The following is a 17,894-nucleotide window of genomic DNA, read 5'->3' on the forward strand; positions in this document are numbered from 1 at the left end:
GAGAGTGAGGTTCAATAATATTCAGTTGTCTAGTTTCACAAAGTCGCACCATCATATTCTAGTTTTCAGTGTATATAGCTGTTGCTTATAAGTTTCCCCTATCAGTATTCAGAGAAGCCTTGTGGTTTAGACAGAGCAGGGATACTACATCCATAGTGATGGATGTTCAGAAACATTGTGAACACATGAATCCAGAAAACTATGTTGTTTTGTCTATCATGTAGTCTTGGTACATCTTCCCATGGAACCATTTGGCTTTGTTAACTTCCACCTTACCTCGTCAAGGCATTGGCATGGTGGTCCATTTCCAGCTCTTTGTAGGCCAGTGCTATGACCCGGAAGCCCTGTGTCGTGTAAATCTGAAGTTCGCTAATAAAACTAGTTGGTACTGTTCAGAAAACAACACAGAATTAATATGCAATATTTGCTTAACTCTTATGGGTGGAGAAATTCTTTACAAATAGATAAAACTCTTGCTCATGGAAACACACCTTTAAAAAGGTACACAAGCAAGTTGAAGGGAATCTTTAACTAGAACTATATTGTCAGGGTTAACATCTTGGATTCCTTGAGGAAGAAATGAGAAAGAAGCAATTTTTTAAAAGGAAAGGTATTGGGGAATGTGGGGAGAATTCTTTTTTTACATAATCTATGCAAAAAGAAACATCTTGAGAGTATGGTAGGTCTGGCATTGAAAACTGAGGAAATTAAGCATAGGCTTCACTTTAATGACCTCTAGGTTGTTGGCTAGAAATAGAAGTCTAAAGATACCACTGCTATGATGTAGACAGTTGCAGTGCACTATCAAGGCATTTAGAGATGCATAAACCAGACTGGGAAGAAGTGCTTAGGTAAATACAGAAGGGAAAAAGAGCACCAGATGCGCAGGCAAAGTGGTAGAAAACAGTAAGCCTTGAATATTTGGACTCAGGGGAACTATAGGATATGAAGAGAGGTGTAGTAAGAGCTTACCTGGTGAGTCTGACATGAGCAGGCATTGAGTATTTTCTAAAGGAGTCTGAGACTATCCTATAACTTATGGATAACAAAAGAATAAAAGCAGGAAATTGGCAGCTTAGTTACAGGATGTGATGGAAAACCAGTCTGATCATATATGGAGGGTGATTCAGAATAAGAGACTGGGACCAGATAGTCAATTCACCGACTGTGAACAAATTCAGAGGCCCTCACAAAAAATGATGAGGGCCTGACCAGAAAGAGTGATAGAGCTGGTGATTAGCAATTGGCAAGATAGCGGCCCTGAGGGAGAGGAAAGACTCCTATATGAGGAGAAGAGAAGGAAAGTACTCACTTTCTACTATCTCATCTGGCAGCATTCACTGAGATGAAGACAATAGGAAGAGAGAAAGAAAAGTGATCTGGATATTGTGTTTGGAATGCCAATGGTCATCCTATCGGCAATGACTAGGAGGCAATTGGAGGCATAAATTAAGTACTGAGGAGACAAATTTAAGCTACAAATACAATTTTCTTCCCATTACAATATACTCACCTGTGTCAGCTTGACAAAAACTGGCCACAGTCTCTGGTGCACCTTTCATGAAAGCCAGCCGGCCACCCCCTATCTCTTGGACAATAACTGTCATCCTCTGCAATGCTGATGAGAATGGGAACTGATGCAGGATGGCAATTCCTTCCACTGGGACCTGGTTGAGGCATGGAGAGTGGAGGATGTCACACTAACACAGTTACTTTGGAAATTAACTACTTGCCTTTGATGCTTGCTTGAGCAAATACAGGAAATAAGAAAAGCAAAGGAAGGCTGACCCAGTTTCACCTAGAGATGCATCTGTAACCTTTCCCAGCAAAGGGTTTGTAAGGACTTTTCCCTTGGGTTTGGGTGTTTAGGGTAGAGAGGAGGCAAGAGTCAGAGAGAGAGAGAAAGGGAGAGACAGAGGGAGAGAAGGGGAGTGAGAGAGAGAGAGAGAGAGAGAGAGAGAGAGAGAGAGAGGAAGAAGAAAAGTGCCTGCCATAGATGCAGATAGGGATAGAGGTGGGAGACTGGGGACATTGGTAGTGGGAAATGTACACAGGTTAAGGAATGCGTATTGTATCATTGTATGACTAAAATCCAATCATAAACAACTTTTTAACTGTGTATCTCACTGTGACTCCATTAAAATTTTTTTTAAAAAAATTACAAAATAAAACCTTACCTGGCTGCCTGTTCTGCAAGGCTTAACCACCAAAGCTTGTGCTGGCACTCCTTTGACATGGAAATCAACCCCAGAAGTGACCATTTCCTATTCACAAATAGGATATTTTATTGTAGAGATTTGGGTTTTGTTCATCCACTGGTACTATCCTCAACAAAACAGGGCCACTTCAATAGATTCTTGGTGTTTCCTCCCCCTGCTTGCAAGAAGGAAGGTAAACCCCAGCTTATTTCAACACATGGGGGGAAAGCATTGAAAATGCTGTGGAATTTGAAGGGCAAATACTTCTGAATTATTCATGCAATTTATCCTGCTTTCTCCATTCAAATGTGCTGTATAAAGGCTCACTCTCCATATCTGAGAAGCTTAACTTGAAAATAGTGCTCATGAAGAACTGACATAGTGTGTGAAGCAAGCACCTGATGGTCTTTCTTTTCCTGGCATTCGCTGCTATTCCTGTTCTTCCCTCTGTCTAATTTGGATTGATGGTCCTCGGGGTGTGGCAGGGCAGGGACTATAATATATGTGCTTAATGTTCAGTAAACACTCAGTAATAGCTGTAATAATGACAGTAGATTATAGTCAAAAGAACCTTTTACCAAAGATATTAAAATGCTTTGTAATCATATTATTTAGTGGCAGAAGAAAACTACTCTCCAGAGAGGAAATTCTAATCCCTACTTAAAGATACAGAATCAGTAATGCAGAAAGGATGAAGGATTGGCGATGTTCCACCAGGCTGCTGTGGAAATCTTTGGTTTTGTGCCTGGCATGTATTATAGGTTTAGTAACTTTCTGCAGTTATAATTGTTATATAGTTATTTCAAATTCTTTAGATTTAGTATGAACTGTACTTGGTTCAAAGTCTACTAGAGCAAGACAGGATTCTAACCCCCATGAGGGTTCACACACAAATCTCTCAGGTCCAAATCTGCAAAATATGTATTCCCCAGCATTCACCTTTATGCCTTTCCTCGCTCTCTTCAAGTTCAACAAAGTCCAACTACTTACTCTTGCAGGCTGCTTCTGACTAGCATTTCCTCTTTTAAAAGAGATTCCAAATTTCTGTTCTGTTTTGCTCTACTTCGCATGGATGCTGCTGATAAAACTCAACCCCCTATTTTATGGTTGAGGTGCCAAAACTTCCACGGGAAAGAGAACTTCACATGGCCAGTCAGTGACAAGCCAAAGCTAAAACTAGGAGAGTCAGAGCTCTCATCCCAAAAATCCCAGTTGCTGTTAAATCTAATTCATAAACTTAGCCAAAGCTCTTTCATGGCTTTCCTTCTTTACCATTTCCAGTCCTAGAAATAAAATGAATACCAAATTCACAGGACTAACACTCTTGGTCACAATGAGTTATCATCCTGGAAAGAGTGATAATTCCTAATGCCTAGGTTCTTGAAAGCTTTGAAACCAAGTACCACTTCGACTAAATCTAAAGGATTGGGAAATAGTTGCATAACAATTCTAACTCTATAAAGTCATTGAGACTATAATTCATGCCACAAAACCAAAAATCCTTTAATGCAATATTCCCTTAATCCTCACAACACCCTGCAAGGAAGAAAGAGTTTGATTTGTCTATGGTGACCGCCCTTCACTTCTCTGTGGATCCAATACAGACAACCACACTTTTTGTGAGTAAACTGTTATATTAAACCTCTGTAATGCAGACATTGAAGTTTTTTAGATTCTGGACAGAGCTGAGTCTTACCCAGGTGGTGGCTTCAAACATTTTGAGGTCCAGAGGGTCTCCCTGGATGGTCCCGTTCAGAAGGATGAGAGAATGGCAGCTGGCCATGGCAGCGCACAGAGGGCTCCAAGGCAAGACCTTGCCTGAGGCAAAGGTGTGGACCTGCTGGAAACTAAAGGAGAAAAGGGACTAAAGCCTCATCTTGGACATGGAGAGTATCAAGCTAAGCGAAATGAGTCAGAAAGAGGGACAGACATAGAATGACTGCACTCATTTGTGGAATATAAAATAACATAATATGAGGCTAACACCCAAGGACAGTAGAGACAAGAAACAGGAAGGTAGCTCCATCGTTGGAAGCCTGCCTCATGAGCTATTGGAGAAGGCAGCTGGGATAGAGAAGGATCACCAAATCAATGATGGTTGGAGGGATCACTTGGGATGGGAGATGTGTGCTGAAAGTAGATAAAGGACCAAACGCAATGGACCCTCAGTATCTGTATTGCAAACTTAATGCCCCAAAGTAGAGACAGCATAAGAGGAAAATTATCCGCCATAGAGGCAGGAGGAGAGGTGGACTGGGGGTGAAATACTGAGGACAATGGTGGTGGAAAATGTATACTGCTGGAGGGATGAGTGTTCGGTCATTGTACAACTGAAACTCAAACATGAAAGCTTTGTAACTGTATCTCATGTTGATTCAATTAAAAGATAAATAAATAAGAAAGAAAAATAATAAATTATACTATAATCACTTTCATCTAGGTAGGCTGAAAAAAAATAAAAGCTCCATCTTTACTCCTCCATGCAAAAATTGAGGTTGTTTGAGAATGAATGTCTATGACTATTTTTGTTAAATCTAATATAGGGACAGGAAAATAGGTCAGTGGTCAGGGATGCTCTGGCATGCACAGACACCTGTGTTCAAACCCTGGTATCCCAGACCCCCATCCAGCATTTCCAGGTCCAACCCTAGTGACTCTGAGCAGCACCACTTCAAGAGACCTGAACAATGAACCATTTGGCCCAGTTGACTGAATATCCCTAACAATAGTCCTGGATCCTGAGCACACTTGGGAGACCTGCTGCAAGTTAATATGTTCCTTTACATTAGTACCCGCTTTCATATCATCCTTATAAAAGTATAAGAAGGTCTTTGAGGTTCTTTTGAGCTCTTCCCTCTTTCCATTGACAATGATTTAATTCCAGACATATGAAAAGAACAAGAAAATTTACCTTACTTCCAGCACATCAAATGTACCTCACTACCAGTGCTTTCTTTCCCATCAGAACAAGGGCAGAACAGGCTAGAGTATACTACAGAGAGAGGTGCTTGCCTCTTCCTCAATTCCTCCTTCAGGGCAGGCTGTGTTCTCTGCACCTCTTTCTCCCAACATAGCTGATATAAAACCCACAAAGACTGCCAACACATCTGAAAACCACCCGAACTAATCACCACCATGCTCATGGACAATCTCCACACACTTAAGACGAATCTCACACATGAGAATGAATCTACTGAAAAACCTAGGTATGCAGGATTTATAAGCAAAATCTCCTGGCTCTTATGAAGTCAGGAATGGGTGAACTCCCATTTCCCTGTTCTTCCCGAAGCCTGGCAGTCATGCCTATGAACTGCCTCTAGCACATACAAACTCATTAAAAGCCATGACCCAGAGACTCACAAATAAATCTTGGAAGAGAGTCACAAGCTGCAGATATGCCACCAGACCCCAGAGTCACCATCCAGTTAAAAATTTAACTCCTGCTCTATCACCGTAAAATTTTTAGAATTCCTGGACATATTCTCTAAACCACTGATGTACCAGGAGTAATACACCACATTTGAGGGGGTGTAAAGTAGAAGATAACCAATCTCAATCAAAAAATATATATTAGTACACAAGCCTCAACCTATAACAACATGTTAGTAATTATTTTAATCATTTTTAGTGGGTTATTCTTGAGCTTATTTGCCAATGTGGTTTGGCGCATGCCTCAGGCAACCGCAAGCGAATGTCTAAGCTCTCAAAGCAGTGCAGAGATGCAATCAAGGAAGACCTCAAAGAGAGAAGAGCAGAAGTACTGGTAGATGCAGCAGAAGCCTGCATCTGCTGCATTTGTAAATGCCTGCCTGTCCTTCACCAACTACAAGACCAAAATGACTGCCCTCCAACGTCCTGATGGTTCTATCACATCTTTCAAAAGGGTAATGGAGGAGATTATTCATGACTTCTACTCAGATCTCTTCGATAGCCATGTCTACCTGCCCACATACCAAATTCTACAGGATGGATATGTCGTTTCCAATGTTCTCCCTTCTGAAATCTGACACACCATTTCATCGGTAAAGAAACGAACAGCACCCAGCCCAGACAAACTCAGACCTGAACACCTGAAAAACCTGCTGTCAGTACTCATCAATACTCTTCACACACTACCTGTTTGAATGCAAGGTTCCGTCCCAATGGAAAATCAGCAGGACTATACTACTGTACAAGAAGGGAGACATCCATGACATTGGCAACTATCGCCTGATCTGCCTATTATCTGTCATCTACAAGCTGTTCACTCGAGTCATCCTAAATAGGATTAGCAGAACACTAGATGAAGGACAACCATGCGAGCAAGCCAGGTTCCGCAAAGGATTCAGCACCATCGACCATATCCACACGATAACCAAGCTCATTGAGGTTTCTCAGGAGTTCAAGATGCTGCTCTGTTTAACGTTCATTGATTTAAAGAAGGCCTTTGATTCTGTTGAGACGGAAGCAGTCATTGAAGCCCTAGCCAATCAGGGCATTCAAGCCCAATACATCAAGATCCTCTGTGAGCTGTATTGCGGATTCACTACCAGGATCTCACCATTCTACAAAGAAGTAATCATTGATGTCAAGAGAGGGGTTCGGCAGGGTGATACCATTTCACCAAAACTCTTCAGTGCAACCCTCGAGAACATCATGCGACGACTGGAATGGGAAGGAATGGGAGTGATGATAGATGGTCGGCAACTACACCACCTCCGCTTTGCTGATGACATTGTTTTAATAACACCAAACATCAGCCAAGCGGCACAAATGCTGGCCGACTTTGACCGTGAGTGTGGAAAGGTAGGACTACAGCTGAATCTCACGAAGACAATGTATATGAGAAACAGCCTTCTTCCTGACGCTCCATTCACTCTCAACGGAATGACCATCTTCGAATGCAACAGTTATGTGTACCTCAGCTTCAGGCACATCTCTTCGATTCCACTGTTCTTCCTGCATTAACATACACCTCAGAGACCTGGGCTCTATCAAACAGGATGAGAACACTATTCGGGTCTTCCAAAGAGGAATTAAAAGAGCTATGCTTGGAATATCACATTTCACTCAAATGAGAGAAAGAATCCAGAGTTCCGACCTCCGTTGACAATCAAGAATCAGGGACGCTGTCTCATTTGCCAAGGCGTCGAAAATCAGATGGGCTGGACATGTAATGAGATTTGGAGACTACCGCTGGACTAAAGCTGTTACTGACTGGATTCCAGGGGACGTCAAAAGACCACGTGGCCGCCCACCTACCAGATGGTCAGACTTCTTCATCAAGACCTGGTACAATTGGTTTGAGGCTCTTCGTGTTCCTAGAATGAACAGACGCCATTGGGCTACACTAGCACGTGACAGGGACAAATGGAGACATTACTGGCGCCCACTAGAGCAAATTGACAATGGGAAGTCAAGTGATCAAGTGATCATTAATAAGCAATACAAAATAAATTATTTAGGATCTGCCTCTGGGGCAGGTTTGGGTGGTGGTGGGAAAATTTGAAATAATGATGCTGGGAAGGTGCAATGGTGGTGGGGTTAGTTTGGAATATTGAAAGCAATAAATTATTGTGAACAACTTTACAAAAATTAAAAAATAGTAAAATAAAATTTTTAAAAAGACTGCCAACAAATATATGTATAAATGAATGAATGAATGAATGAATGACTTGACTACAGAGAATCTAAACAACCCTTGCAAAGGACACAACATTCTTTTCCCCAGTCACCATCACCATCACTTCCAATAGGAAGGAGCATATCCAAAACCTACTGAGACACAACTCAAATACCAGCAGCAGGCTTCTTTCTTTACTAATCCTCGAGCTGAAGCCATCTGAGTTGATCTTTATCCCATAGAGAAAGACATGGAAGCAGTTGCCAGTGCCTTCTTAATTAGTTGACAGTAGGTGACTCACACAGGGGCCCATCCTTTGTGGAGGATCTCTGGGTAGGAGAAGCTACTTTCTGAATGAAGGCAAATCGGCTTCTCAGAGCCAGTCAGAATCCCTTTTCTCTTGCTTCAGATGCCATATCCATTGAGCTCTTTGAACCCGCTTGGCTGTACCTTTTTATTCTCCTTCCACGGGTTCCATTGTTCTTTTCTTTTATTTTTTAAATTTTTTTTTATGGTCACTGTCCTCCCATTGTTCATCAATTTCCTCAAGAAGGTACAGTAACATTGTGAGACTTGTTACTGTGTTTGGCATATTGAATACGTCATGGGTAGCATACCAGGCTTTGCCGTGCAGGCGAGATACTCTCGGTAGCTTGCCGGGCTCTCGGAAAGGGGCAGAGGAATGGAACTTGGGTTGGCTCGGGTGACCACGTGCAAGGCAAATGCCCTGCCCTCTGTGTTATTGCTCAAAAAAAAAAGTGCTCAAAATCTTGGAAATATCAACAGCATGACTTCTCATATTCACACACACTGGGAGGTCTAGTCTGCCTTTTATTAGTGATAAAAATTAACTGAATGGTTGTTATTCAGACTCATGAAAGAATTTGTTCTATTAGTTTAGAGCCAAATTGTTTTTTAATTTTTTATTTTGCTTTTGGGGTCACACCCGGCGATGCACAGGGGTTACTCCTGGCTCATGCACTCAGGAATCACTCCTGGCAGTGCTCGGGGAACCATATGGGATGCTGAAAACCGAACCCGGGTCATCTGTGTGCAAGGCAAATGCCATACTCACTGTGCTATTGCTCTAGCCCCATAACTTTTATCAACTATTCTGATGATGGGCTGGAGCAATGGCACAGCGAGTAGGGCGTTTGCCTTGAACGTGGCCAACCCGGGTTCAATTCCTCCGTCCCCCTCAGAGAGCCCAGCAAGCTACCGAGAGTATCTTGCCCACACGGCAGAGCCTGGCAAGCTACTTGTGGTGTATTTGATATGCAAAAAACAGTAACAACAAGTCTCACAATTTGTTGTGAGACGTTACTGGTGCCGCTCGAGCAAATCAATGAACAATGGGAGGACAGTGCTAAATTTTTTTAATTGAATCACTGTGAGATAAACACTTAAAAAGCTGTTCATGATTACGTTTCAGTCATACAGTGTTCCAACACCCATCCTTCCACCAGTGTACATTTCCCAGCACCAGTGTCCCCAGTTTCCTCCCATGACCCTCACCCCCACCCCACAGCCTGTCTCTATGGCCAGTGCTTTTCTTCTCTCTCTCTCTCTCTCTCTCTCTCTCTCTCTCTCTCTCTCTCTCTCTCTCATTGTGGTTTGCAATATAGATACTGAAAGATTATCAGGAATATCCCTTTACCTGCTTTCGCTGATCTATCAGGGTTCAGCGCTTATTCCTGGTGCGAGCTTATCCAGCTTACTCCTGGTGTGCTCAGGGGACCATATGGGGTACTGGGGACTGAATCTGCCTGGGCTGTGTGAAAATTTCCCCCAGGTATTCTAAAACCTCCTGAATGATCACTGACCATCAGCTTAATTAATGGCTGAACAAATAGCAGTACTCCTGCATTATTTTTTTTAAAAAAAGAATGATCACTGCCCTTCTTAATCACATCCTTTGCTGTATATCAAAAGATTAAAAGTTTTCCTTGTGGTTTATCACAAGCCCCAGCTATTTTGCTGTGTTTTTATTTTTTAAAGGAGAAACAAACAGCAGTATGATTAAAATTTTCAGTCTCACACACAAAGCAGACACAGATCAAAATTAAAATGCCTGATTTTTATAAGGACACACACTTTCATCACTATGTAATTCTGAATACGTGTTTCTGAGTCCCAGAGGACTGGGCCAGACTCTGCTTTGCACAACCAATAAATAGAACTTTGCAACATTGTTCTCATGTTGTATTTGAATGTTTGTGATTTATCAAGCCTTGGTAGCCTCTAGTATCTAACACATATGGTAGAGCCTCTGGGGAACAGCGAGAAACATTAGAAATGGAGTCATTTTTTTTACTGGAAGATATTTAATAGCCTATAAGTCAGGTTTGGGGTTTTAATCCTTGTGTTTTCATTTTATTGATTACATTCATCAAATTTTTATCTTAACTTACTTTCAGTCGAAGGGAGAAAGGAAGAAAAAAGGAAGGAAAGAAGGAAGGAAGAAAGGAAGGAAGGTCTGATTAATTAATCAATAACCCAAACACCATCAACTATTATTATTATTTAAATTTGCTAAGTTATTTTTAGAAAGAGTTTCAAAAGTGTCATGTGTAATCACTTGATCACTTGACTTCCCGTTAATCATCAATTTGCTCGAGTGAGCGCCAGTAACGTCTCCATTTGTCCCTGTCGCGTGCTAGTGTACCCCAATGGCATCTGTTCATTCTAGGAATACGAAGAGCCTCAAATAGATTGTTCAGGGTCTTGACTAAGAAGTCTGATCATCTCGTAGGTGGGTGGCCATGCGGTCTTTTGATGCCCCGTTGAATCCAGTCAGTAACAGCTCTAGTCCAATGGTCATCTCCAAACCTCATGTGTCCAGCCCATCTGATTTTTGACACCTTGACAAACAAGAGAGCATCCCTGATTCTTGACAGTTGACAGAGGTCAGAACTCCGGATTCTTTCTCTCATTTGAGTGAAACGTGACACTCCAAGAATAGCTCTTTCAATTCCTCTTTGGGAGACCTGAATAGCATTCTCATCCTGTTTTCATAGGGCCCAGGTCTCTGAGCCATATGGTAATGCAGGAAGAACAGTGGATTCAAAGAGATGTGCCTGGAGCTGGAGGTTCTTCATCCTCTTAGCCATTTCTTCAATGCTCTTGAAGGCATTCCAAGCCGCTCTCTTCCTCCTGTGCAACTCAGGTGCCAGGTTATTCGTCATGTTAACTTCTCAACCTAGGTACACATAACTGTTGCATTTGGAGATGGTCATTCCATTGAGAGTGAATGGAGCGTCAGGAACGAGGCTGTTTCTCATAAACATTGTCTTTGAGAGATTCAACTGTAGTCCGACCTTTCCAAACTCACAGTCGAAGTCGGCCAGCATTTGTGCTGCTTGGCTAATGTTTGGTGTTATTAGAACGATGTCATCAGCAATGTGGAGGTGGTGTAATTGCCGACCATCTATCTTCACTCCCATTCCTTCCCATTCCAGTCATTGCATGACGCTCTCAACGGTGGCACTGAAGAGTTTTGGTGAAATGGTATCACCCTACTGAACCCCTCTCTTGACATCGATGATTACTTCTTTGTAGAATGGTGAGATCCTGGTATTGAATCCATAATACAGCTCACGGAGGATCCTGATGCATTGAGTATGAATGCCCTGATTGGCTACGGCTTCCATGACCGCTTAGTCTCAACAGAATCAAAGGCCTTATTTAAATCAATGAACGTTAGACAGAGTGACATCTTGAACTCCCAAGAAACCTCAATGAGCTTGGTTATCGTGTGGATATGGTCGATGGTGCTGAATCCTTTTTGGAACCTGGCTTGCTCACATGGTTGTCCTTCATCTCGTGTTCTGCCAATCCTTTTCAGGATGACTCGAGTCAACAGCTTGTAGATGACAGACAATAGGCAGATTGGGCTATAGTTGCCAATGTTGTGGATGTCTTTCTTCTTGTACAGTAGTAGTCCTGCTGGTTTTCTATTGGGATGGAGCCTTGCATTCAGACAGGTAGTGTGTGAAGAGCTGAGCCAGCGTATTGATGAGTACTGATGGCAGGTTCTTCAGGTGTTCTGGTCTGACCTTGTCTGGGTCAGGTGCTATTCATTTCTTTATTGACGAAATGGTGTGTCAGATTTCGAAAGGGAGAATGTTGGAAATGACATATCCATCCTGCGAAATGTGATTTGTTGGCAGGTGGACATGGCTATCGAAGAGATATGAGTAGAAGTCATGAATAATCTTATCCATTGCCCTTCTGGAAGATGTGAGAGATTCATCAGGATGTAGGAGGGCAGTCATCTTGGTCTTGTAGTTGGCAAAGAACAAGCGGGCTTTGCGAATGCTTTTCTCAGCTTCTGCCACATCTACCAGCACTGCTGCTCTTCTCTCTTTGAGGTCTTCCTTTATTGCTTCTCTGCACTGCTTTGGGAGCTGGGACATTTGCTTGCAGTTGCTTGAGGCATGCGCCAAACCACGTTGACAAATAAGCTCGAGAGTTTTTGAAGACATGCTTTCTTTTGTGGTTATCTCTCTCTTGGCGTTCCTCTCACAGTCACAGAGGTGCTGAACCAGTCGATCATATTCCTTGTCAATGTTGTCAACGACGGCATCTTCCCATGTTGTAGCAATAGTGGCAAAGAGCTCCTAGTTGGTGGTCATTCTGGGAGTTCTCTTCTTAAACTTTGCAGCCTTTTCTCCCCACTGTGTGAAGTAGAATTTTGCATGAAGGAGACGGTGGTCAGATCCCATTTGAAATTTTGGGACAACACTGACATCGGTCAGGCAAAACCGTCAATTGAATATGATGTGGTCAATTTTTTTATGGAACCATCCACCGGAAAACTCCCATGTCCAACGTTTAGATTTGACCTTCTGGAATTTTGAGTTACCATGGATGGTCTTGGTCGACATGATGAACTCAGACAGTCTCTCACCCTGTTCGTTCCATTCTAGGCCATGGGTCCTGATGTGGAGTTCTTCGGCTGATCTTCTCAGTCCTATCTTGGCATTAAAATCACCAACAATGATCTTGTAGAAGGTATGGTCTTCTTTATAGAACTTCTCCAGCTCCATGTAGAACTTCTCAATTTCTCTTTCATCATAATTGGATGTTGGTGCGTAAACAACAAAGATAGAAACTGCCTGTAGTGAGCCACATCTATTCAAGTGTCACGAATCACGAATCACGAACATCCTGTTATTTGTCTATTGCCTCGAGCAGGCCCCAGTAACGTCTCCTTCATCCTAGCCCTGAGATTTTTAAGAAAGTGCTATATTCAAGACTCTTTAGGAGAATGAGACCCATCATTGTTACTGGTATTTGGCATATTGGGTACACCACGGGGAGTTTGCCAGACTCTGCTGTGTGAGCAGGTTACATTCGGTAGCTTGCCAGTTTGTCCAAAGTAGGAATGAGATAATAAGATGTCATAATAAGATGTCGCGTGGTTCTGGGAGCTGGGTTTTATAGTCTCTGAGTCTTGGCCGTTGATGGGATTACACAGCACCAAGGGGCCAGTTGGTGGGTGTGACCCCCGCCTACTGGAATTCGGAGGATCTGGGTGGAGGATGCTCAGCCCCAATCCGAGTAGTCTTGGAGATCTCAGCCCCGGGACCCACTTGCCTTTGTTCCTCTGCCAGTACCTTCAGGTGTGCGGAGAGTGGTCTCAGCATGGTGGTGGCTGGCCCTGGAGGTCTTCAGCTGCCGGAGCCCTGGTTGGGGCGGGGAGGAAAGCTCAACCCGCTCCCCTCCAAGGGGCCCCTGCGAGGACAGCCAGGCGCAGGGGCAGGAGACTGCCCCTTCCGGGAGCTGGTTTTTATAGTCTCTGAGTCTTGGCCGTTGATGGGATTACACGGCACCAGGCACCACTATTCAAGTGTAATCATCCGATTTGGGTTGTTAGACATTGGAATGAATCAATGCTCATGGCTAAGTTTGTGTTGACATGGACACCAACGACTATGATGCCTCTTTTACCGCATGTTCCGAGTCACAGTTCTTCAGTGTCAAAAATGGCGTGATGTGATTGATGCCTTCTTTTCTTGGTCAGACCAATGATGTCGTACTTGATCTTCCGCACTTGTACCGTCAGGTCCTCGATGGAAGCATCTGATGCCAGCGTACGTGCATAGAAAGTACAAACAATCATTTTGTCTTTCTTCGTTTTGGCAGCCTAGTTCGGCCTTGAGATTTCATCAGCCTCTCCTTCCTTATCCTTCTCAACGCTGCCGTATTGGTGACCCCTTCAGTGTCAGGGGAATGAGACCCATTGTAATTACTGGTTTTGGAATATTGAATATACAACAGATAGCTTGCCAGGTTCTGCCATGCAGGCGGAATACTCTCGGTATCTTACCAGGCTCTCCGAGAGCGATAGAGACTTTTCAGGTGGCCTCTAATCACCCTTGTAGGTGTTCCCATGGTTCAAACCATATTTGAACCCTATCAAATATGGTGCAGCAATTCTGGAAGATGGGTATTAAGTGTCTTATGAAGTGTCGTGCAGCCGCTTTGTGGCTGCCTGGTCCGGAAAGCATCCTGGAGTGTGTCGGTGGCTGGGTAGTGGAGGTAGTGGAGGTAGTGTAGATCTGCCAGTGAGGTATTTATCTGGTACTGGTAGGGTGGGTCTTCTGTGCGTAATCCAGTCCTTGGGTCGCAGGCAGTTGGTGGAAGCAGACAGGGCAGGGTAGGGTGGGGCTCCTGGTTTTAATCCCTTCGTCACCTGTGGTTGGTGGGAGCAAGCAGAGGATCTCTGTCCCCGGGTTCCTTGAGCCTGGAGTCCAAGGTCTCAAAGTTCCACTTATCTTGTTCTGTGGGACTTCACTCATGCGTGAGTCTCAGCCCGAGCATCTGGAAAGTGTCCTGAAGTGTGGTGATGGCCGGGTAGTGGAGGTAACGGAGGTCATGTGTAATATGTCAATTCACTTAGTAGAAGAGTATTCAAATACAGAACATATTTAGTTCACTTTAAGTAAACATTTATTGTGCTGCTACTGTGTACTACTGTGTACTTCTGGTATAGTGCTAAGCATAGCAAATATAAGAAAAATAATGATCTCAATACACTCATATATTTGAATAAGTATATACTCTTTCTGTAGAATCTGAAACTGGAAAATACTAATGAACAAGGAGACAAGGTGTATAGTTAAATATATCTTTAAGGGGAAATTAAAGGAACCTGAGAGAACTTAACACTCATGAAAGTCTTCTTCTAAAAGCGCCATAATGATTTTTTAACCCAAGTAATAGACTTGCTTATATGCACCATTTTAATATAAAATGTAGCAAGCTCAGGCATGCAAATATATTTTACAGCTAAAATGAAAGTAATCTATATCACGCAGAAGAACCACAAAGTCCCATTTCTATATAAGATGGTGTGTGATTAAATGGGAGAGGGAAATACTTTCATCTTTCAAAAACTGTGAGCATCGTAGGCTCAAGTTCTGATGTTTCTTGGAAGTTGCAGGGAAGCCAAACAGGTAGAGAAGCACATTTAGACATGGCCACAAGAGGGCCACGTGTCGGGACAGGAAAGAGGAGCTTCCAACAATCAAAAGGTGGAGTTCCCAGAACTAGAATACCAAGGAGCAGGAGTACACTAGCTTCAGTTCCAAAGATTTCCTCTTCCAGAAACTGAAAAGCTTTACTTAAGGTAAGCATAGTGAAGAACAGTGCGTAGGTATTTAAATTAAGTGTGTCAGAACAACTTCAAGTCCACAGCTAACATAGCAAAAGCAATCATGTTAGCAAGTATTTGACTACAGTTTCAAAACTTTCTCTACATCTCTTGGTTTTGTGATAACGGCCACAGGAGGGCAAGGATTGATAGGAGGAAAGATGTTCATGCTTTAGTGAGACTTATAAGAGTGATAGCACAGTGGTAGGGCATTTGTCTTGCACGCAGCCGGCCTGGCCAAGCCGGGTTCGATTCCTCCACCACTCTCCGAGTGCCCGGCAAGCTACTGAGAGTATCTTGCCCACACGGCAGAGCCTGGCAAACTCCCCGTGACGTATTCGATATGCCAAGCACAGTAACAACAAAGTCTCCAATGGAGATGTTACTGGGCCCGCTCGAGCAAATCGACGAATAACAGGAGGACCATGACTATGAATATAAGAGAGAACATTAAGTGAAAATACCCCAGCAATCAATGCTTATCAACGTCAACACGTGTCCAGGATTAGTTTTCAAATGCAGAGTTTCACGCTAGAGACATAGCACAGCAGGTAGGACATTTCCTTTGCACAAGGCTGACCTGGATTCGATCCCATATGGTTCCCTGAGCACCGCCAGGAGTAATTCCTGATTGAAGAGCCAGATACATCGCCGGGTGTAACCCAAAAAGTAAGAAAAAAAAAGGCAGAGTTTCTGGTACTAGAGAAATTGCAATGAAGTACTCACCCGTTCCTATTGCAAGGCACGAATCCCCATAGATCTAAGCCATCGCTTGTTAGGGTTCCTGTCTAAACAGAAACAAGCACTGGTTTTACTCTGGTGCCCTGGCAGTCCCATAGTGAAGATCCATTCACTAAGAGAGATTTTAACAGGGTTACTTGGGTCCCAGACAATATTGAATAACACTTCAAGGAGGAACAAAATAGGGTCTGAAGGACTGGAAGGGAACTCTGATGAGCTCAAACAGTGGCGTGACAACTGGAGGCTTCTAATCTTTTTGAATTTTTGTATTCTAGGTCATAGAAGGAAAAAATGTTCCCGCCTTACATATTTCAAAGTCTTTTTTGAGGCTTAAACAGAATGAATGGATAAGAAAGTCATTGGTCATCCTTCAAAAGCCATAAAATTGGCAAGTTCCAGTTTATGGTTAATAGAATTCCATCAGAAATTAGGAATGCCAGTAGAAATAAGGAATGGGAGTAGAACCAATAAAGAAATTCTTTCTTATTTGATACCTTTGGTGCTAAAAGATGCTTGTTGCTATTTTTCTCAGAGCAAAATACAGATAAAAATCTTGAACTGAGGTACAGGGTCATTTATGGATAACTAGTGTCCATTCTATCAGTCCAAAGCTCACTGAAATACTGAAATCACTCAAACTCTTTCCCTCTCTTGCCTTGCATCCTGGAAAAGGACCAATAAAATCCATGGTCTAAGTCCCTTCTTTCTCCCCCTTTGTTTCTTAAGCAAAAGGTAGCATTCTACCCAGAATTCCATGGCACAGCGCCCCCTTTTCCCTAAGGAAACTGCAAATAACATGGAGCTTTTCATTCAGTAACATTGACCCCTCTATAATCACTCCGTCTCCTTTGTAGGTAAAGACTTGGGCCCAAACAATTCCGTCTTACCTTTTAACAAGTTCAAGCTTACATCTAACTCATGCAGTGCCCACGCTGAAAGAATGTACGCAATGAAATGTAGTGACAGTCTGGTTAGGAGGATGGCACATGCTCAAGGATAACTATTTTTTTGGGAGCGGAACACCCTGCAGTGCTCAGGGCTTAATCCTAACTTTGCATTCAGGGATCATGCCTTGGGGCGATCAAGGGACCATAGGGAGAGCAAGGGATCAAACCCAGGTCAGCCACATGCAAGGCAAGCACCGTACCCTATTCATTTCCTCCTTCTCTCCTCTACCCCTCCAGAATCCACGAGCTCAAGAGGCCTAGCTTCCCTCGATCACACACTCAACCATGGATAAAATGAAATCAAGTGCCCTCTTCTATATCCTGAGCTGCACTAGTGCAAAGCACCTATGTGTGATGTGAGGGTGACACATAGCGATGAGGATGAGGATGAAGCACACAAACCTTGTCAAAGCAGACAAGGTTTAACTGTCCACAAACATTGATCCTTTGGGGGCTGATGCAGAAGATTCCTTTCTTTCTCAGTCTCCGCTGAGCATAGATAATCCCCGTGGTGAGAGCTGCAGGCAGAGCAGGAGGAACTGCAATTGTGATGACATCCAGAGCTTTCTTCACCACCTCTTCAGGAGGTTCCTGGAAGATTCAGTCACACTTTAACTATTACACAGACATCGCTAGCAAATGCCTTTGTGCCCTAGAAAGAATGAGTGGACCAAAGGGCATGAGATGGTTCGTGGCTCTCAACATATTTTAACCAAAGTACAATAAAAAGTCTTGTATTGCCACCGTGA

At 43.2% G+C, this 17,894-nt stretch overlaps 1 protein-coding gene across 1 annotated transcript in view; it reads right to left on the reverse strand.

Moving 5' to 3' along the window:
- The window catches only part of ATP13A4 (ATPase 13A4), a 158,174-nt gene that overhangs the window by 50,950 nt on the left and 89,330 nt on the right, over window positions 1-17,894 (reverse strand). The window contains exons 12-17 of the mRNA XM_056121961.1: window positions 17,548-17,736; window positions 16,184-16,245; window positions 3,895-4,045; window positions 2,178-2,264; window positions 1,514-1,667; window positions 277-388 (exon numbers count right to left, since the gene is read on the reverse strand). Coding sequence (XP_055977936.1) covers window positions 277-388; window positions 1,514-1,667; window positions 2,178-2,264; window positions 3,895-4,045; window positions 16,184-16,245; window positions 17,548-17,736 — 755 coding nt within the window. The remainder of the gene's footprint in view (window positions 1-276; window positions 389-1,513; window positions 1,668-2,177; window positions 2,265-3,894; window positions 4,046-16,183; window positions 16,246-17,547; window positions 17,737-17,894) is intronic.

This window comes from Sorex fumeus, unplaced genomic scaffold (assembly GCF_029834395.1).
Source record: "Sorex fumeus unplaced genomic scaffold, SorFum_2.1 ptg000044l, whole genome shotgun sequence".
NCBI classification, from domain to species: domain Eukaryota; kingdom Metazoa; phylum Chordata; class Mammalia; order Eulipotyphla; family Soricidae; genus Sorex; species Sorex fumeus.